We start from the raw sequence: 5,633 nt of genomic DNA, 5'->3' as shown, positions 1-5,633 counted from the left end.
CATTCCTTTCCATACCTGTTCTTAGTTTCCTTTGCTCTTTTTATTTGGACACTGAGGAGCCATGCATTGGCATGGGTCAGAAGATTGGAAAATGCATTAAAATTCTTCCTTTTTTATGATGACTTTGGCTTTCTCATTCTGTGGGAGTTCCTCAGTAGAACTGCCTCTCTTCAGACATCTCTCCTCTTGTTTTTGGGAGCTGTACTCTCTTAGCCCCTGCACATGGACTTGCAGGGACGTTGTAGACTTGCATAATGATGCAAAAATCCATGCTATTCTCTCACAACTACCCTTAACTCTTCTAGGCTGAACCTCCTGCCAGTCACATTTTGGTTGTTACTTGACAGTGGGTATTTTACTACTGGATGGACAGATCCAGATGCAGAGCACAGGGAAATACAGTGTGCTTTTGCTGTTCGAGACTTGTATTTGTGGGTCTTCTGAGCTGATCGGTTAAACCATGTAGCAACCCGCTGCTACCAATTCTTGTGAAAGTAGGACTTTGGAGTCTTGCTATTTTGGCTAGGTCCTATGGCTGCCTAAAATTCTCTGTCCATAGACAATAGCCAAGTAGAAAGCTGCATTCATTCTTTTTTTTAATTTAAATTTTTAATTTTTTTTTAAATTTTTAATTTTTTAAAATATCTTTTTTATTGTTGATAGATTATAGATATCTCCCATTCCCCACCTTCCTAACCCCACTTCTCCCAGCCCCTATGCAACCATTCTTAAAATCTGCATTACAGCATTCTGCTCTTCTTGATGCATTGTTGGGAATAGTTCTCAACCTATTTAGTATGAGGTGTGGTCACTTCCAAAAGGATTGTAAACTCTTGGAAGAAATGAATTAACACTTTTAGGAGATGTGTGTCCTTTATCAAACCCCCAGAGTGTCCTAGATACAGAAGATCCTTGCTGAACAAACCTGTTAACTGGTTAGCCTTCAATTCTGAATGCGAATCATCAATCTAATCAGCCTTTAGATCTGTGGGTGGAAGAACTGCTCATTTTCCTGGAATGTGCAAGAAATCTCAGATTCAGAATTTTCAAGCTTTAGGAAACCTGAAGGGGACATTTCATGGATGAGAAAATTAAAGCATCAAAAAGTTAAGTGCTTGCTTAAGTGCATCATCTCCTTTGTAAAGTCTGGATCCTTTGACATGGAATTGACCACTCACTCACTCCTCTGTGCCCTCACTATACCTATTTAAACTTTTGTCACAGTCCTTGTGACAGCTGACTACACCTTGCTTGGCTGCAGAAACAGGGATTATGTCTTCTTTGTCTTGGAAGCCCCAATTTCCAGGTCACTGCCTGGGTCAGTTAGGCACCTAAGAGGGCAATGAATGAATGAGTTTGTGGCAGAGTGTGGCTTAAGTTAACTACAAATAGGACCAAAAAAATTAAAAACACAATCATGTTTCTTTTAAAAAACAGCTTCATCTATTTTAATAGCAAACTTACAGGAATAGCACAGCAGACAGACAACATTAAAAACATGTACTTCCATGTGAAACAATTCAGAAAAGTATACTGAATGGATAGAATCTACTGTATGATAAAAATGCTACAAATATCATTTAGTTGCCATCAATAAGAACTTTACTTGTTTTTAAAAAATCCAAATGCTGGCATTGTCCAGAAAAAATTTAATGGGTTTATTTATATTGTTATAATGTTGAACTGTTGAAACTTGTTTACTGAAACGTTTTGACTTGCATTAATGCTTTATGTTCCCACATTTATAGTAAAAAAAATTCACACACAAATGAAAATGAAAAAACTGCCAATACTTGATTCCTGGACCCTATTTCCCACTTGCAATCATATACTTAGGTACCTTTTAACCCCATGGCGAAAAAATACTTAATGTTCAGTGCTACCAATAACAGGAAGGAGAGAAAAAAAAATTTTTTTTTTTTTTAAAAAAGAATGAAATGTTTCCCATCCTAGTGAGTTCTTAAGCATGTTCTCTGTGCCTGAGGCATGCTAGCTGGATGTCTTTTGGCATAACTGTTACATGTTTGGCATGGATAGCATACAGGTTGGTGTCTTCAAAAAGGCCAACCCGATAGGCCTCACTTGCCTCCTGCAAAGCACCAATCGCTACACTCTGGAAGCACAGATCTGTTTTGAAATCCTGAGCAATTTCTCATACCAGACACTGGAAGGTAAGTTTAGAAATTAGTTCAATGGACTTCTGATGGCATCTAATTTCACACAGTGCCATAGTACCAGGCCTTTAACAGTGAGGTTTCTTTACTCCTCCAGCGGAGGCCCCACTCTTGTGAGGGGCTTTGGTAGCCAGTTGTTTCCTTGGTGCTTTACCACTGGTGGATTTGTGGGCAGCCTGCTTTATAGGAGCCATGGTATAGAGACCTCCTTACTTACCTCCCTTCTCTTTGGGCTGGAGCTGGGGTTAGAGAGCAAGGGCGGTTGTGAACACCTACAATCATGTTTCTTAAATGCAAAATATGTGTTAGGTACTATGCTACCTGGCTTACATCTACTTCTTATTTAATGCTCTCAACAGCTTTGTGAAGTAGATACAGCTATCCTTATTTTATAGATGAAGAAACTGAGGCACTGGGAAGTTGGTAGTTTTCCAAAGTCACATTGCTAGAAAGAGGCAGAGCTAGTCCTTGAACCTCAGTACTGCATTATAGAGTCTGCCTCAGAACTACTGCTTGATTAATGAGAACACAGCATTGTTTTTACTGAGAAATTTAATTGTTATCCCTCTCCTTTCTGCTTTTTTTTCAATTGATTTGTCAAGGCTGATTACATTTGTAGAGTACCCCTGAGTATTTCTCCTCCATGCAGAAATACTGATATGAGAAAAGGATAAGGGGATCAATAATAAAAATGAAGCCCTAGCCGGTTTGGCTCAGTGGATAGAGCGTCAGCCTGTGGATCAAAGGGTCCTGGGTTTGATTCTGGTCAAGGGCACATACATACCTAGGTTGCAGGCTCCTCTCAGGCCTGGGCCCTGGTCGGGGCTCATGCAGGAGGCAACCAATTAATGTGTTTCTCTCACATCAATGTTTCCTCCTGTCTTTCACTCTCTCTTCTACTCTCCCTAAAAATCCATGGAAAAATATCCTCAGGTGAGGATTAACAGGAGGAAAAAAAAGTGAAGCCACTAAAAATTTGTTAGCCAGATCACTGAATTTGCATGGCCCCAATAATTTGTGATAAAGTCATGATACTTACGTATAGAATATGCACAATGTCTGCGATGTGGCCGTGAATGAATGATTCTGTGGTTTCATCATAAGGTAAAACTCGGCTGAGAGAAGACAAAGATCTTAGGTATGTCAGCTTCTCATGTTCACTCTGAATTTGTAAAAAAAAAAAAATGATAAAAATACAATTATACATTGTCATCCCACTTGGTCATTATAGAGGGCTTTTGAAGTTTCTTGGAATGTTTTAAACAACGGACATGTCATTCAATCCAATGTCAGTCTTTTATTATAAGTAATGAATAAATTACAGAGGACTGAATTCCTTGTCCACTGGTTCTGCCTGGGTCTGTGACCTCGTTTTCCCTCTCAGCTAGATTTCTAAGTGCTCCTTGATGGCTTTTCCTACCTTTAGTCTTTGTTGCCTCACCTACTCACCCTACATACTGCTGTCTGATTAAGCTTCCTAAAGGAGACCTCCGATGCTGTTACTTCTAGCTCTCTTGATGCTATTAAATATTCATTATTTTGAGTCTTTGTTTCCTATTAAAATGCAAGTTCTGATTTGAAGAACAAAATCTCTTTTGTATTATTCTCTTTTTCTAAATTGAAAGCACTATCTATTTACCATAGAAACTTGGAAAAAATAAAGTATAAAGAAGAAAATAAAAGACCAATAATTCCACAATCTGGAGAAAATTTCTTCTTGTCTCATCTCCTATCCCCCCTCCTCCACACATATAGATGGTATAAAACTGGTAGAAGCTCTCTGGAAAGCAAGTAGCAATACAGAGCAAGAATCTGACTTTATGGCCTGATTATCTCTCACCAGGATTAGTATAACAATGCAACACTAGGTCTGCCTGCTCTAGTTTTGCTTCTCTCCAATCTATTCATCCCCCTCCCCTATCATCAGATTCATTGTTTAAAAAATGCAAATTTGACCAGGTGACTCTCTATCAAAAATCTTTCAATAGCACCCGTGGAGGTTAAGGCCCTTCCCAAAGGGACCCCTGCTAATGTCTTCAAATTCATTTAGTTTTTATTTTATTTATTTTAAATGTATTTTTATTGATTTCAGAGAGGAAGGGAGAGGGAGAGAGAGATAGAAACGCCAGTGATGAGACAAAACCATTGATGGGCTGCCTCACGCACACCCCCCACTGGGGATGGAGCCTGCAACCCTGGCACGTGCCCGTGATCCGGAATCGAACCTGGGGACCCTTCAGTCCACAGGCCAACACTCTATCCATTGAGCCAAACCGGCTGCGGCCACTTAGTTTTTATATGTTGAGTTTGTGATGCCTTTGGGAAATAGTCTGAGTCAAAAGTGAAGACCAACATTCTGGTTTTAAGTGTTTTAAAAACATTTTTACTGGTATTATACATAGAAAGAAAATGTAAAGCTTGATCAATTTTCACAAACCAAAAACATCTGTGTATCACAGCATATATCCAAAGGAAATGAAATCTGGATCTCAAAGAGATGTCTGCACTTCCTTGTTTATTGCATTATTATTCATAGGAGCCAAAATATGGAAACCTAAGTGTCTGTTGACGAATGACACACCTTCCACACTATACTTTAAACATCCCAGACTTTATTTGATTCTCTGCTCCTTTTTGCCACAAAGTTGTCAAGCACTCCATTTCCTTTTTCTGAACACACCCTCCAAGTCTAACTTCTATTTTCACCTATTCATTCCTCAGATCTAAGCTAAGGGTTACTTCCTCAGCAATGCCTTCTTTTACTCCCAGGTTATGATAAATTCTTCTGTTATGTACTCTCATAGAATGAATAAGTGAATGGATGAATGTTTCACCTAAACAATGGAATACTGTATTAAGTAGGATAATATAGATTTTTGTTGTTGTTGTTAATCCTCACCGAGGATATTTTTTCCATTGGTTTTTAGAGAGGGTGGAAGGGAGGGAGAAAGGAGGGAGAAGAAAATAAGGGGGTGGTTCCATTGATTTTTAGAGAGAGTAAAAGGGATAGGGGGAGAGGGTGAGAGAGAGAGAGAGAGAGAAAGAGAGAGAAACATTGATGTGAGAGAGACACACATTGACTAGTTGCCTTCCACATTTGCCTGACCAGGGCCAGGGATCAAACCCACAATCCAGGTACTTGCCCTCCACCAGGAATCAAACCCGAGTCTCTTCAGTGCGTGGGCACAAGCTTTAACTAAAGAGCCATAACCAGCCAGGGCAGGATAATACAGATTCTAGCTATTGACTTAGAAATGTTTTTCTCCCACCATTTCTGATGTTTATTTGTCTATAATTACATTCATTGGTATGCACAGAAAAAACTCTGAAAATATATATACCAAAATGTTAACAGCAGTCATCTCAGGACAGTAGAATTAATGAAGATTAACTTAAATTTTTATTATGATTTTCTTTGTTTATATAGGAATGTAATAATTTTTATAGGAATATAATAAG

The 5,633-nt window shown here is 38.8% G+C and overlaps 1 protein-coding gene and 1 pseudogene across 1 annotated transcript in view; both read right to left on the bottom strand.

Moving 5' to 3' along the window:
* Positions 1–5,633, bottom strand: part of MROH8 (maestro heat like repeat family member 8) — a 50,213-nt gene that overhangs the window by 33,009 nt on the left and 11,571 nt on the right. Inside the window, 1 exon segment of the mRNA XM_006779639.2 lies at positions 3,214–3,336. Coding sequence (XP_006779702.1) covers positions 3,214–3,336 — 123 coding nt within the window.
* LOC102772588 lies at positions 1,470–3,291 on the bottom strand (annotated as a pseudogene).

Source organism: Myotis davidii, unplaced genomic scaffold (genome assembly GCF_000327345.1).
Source record: "Myotis davidii unplaced genomic scaffold, ASM32734v1 scaffold38, whole genome shotgun sequence".
NCBI lineage: Eukaryota > Metazoa > Chordata > Mammalia > Chiroptera > Vespertilionidae > Myotis > Myotis davidii.
This window is presented reverse-complemented; position numbering and strand designations above follow the sequence as displayed.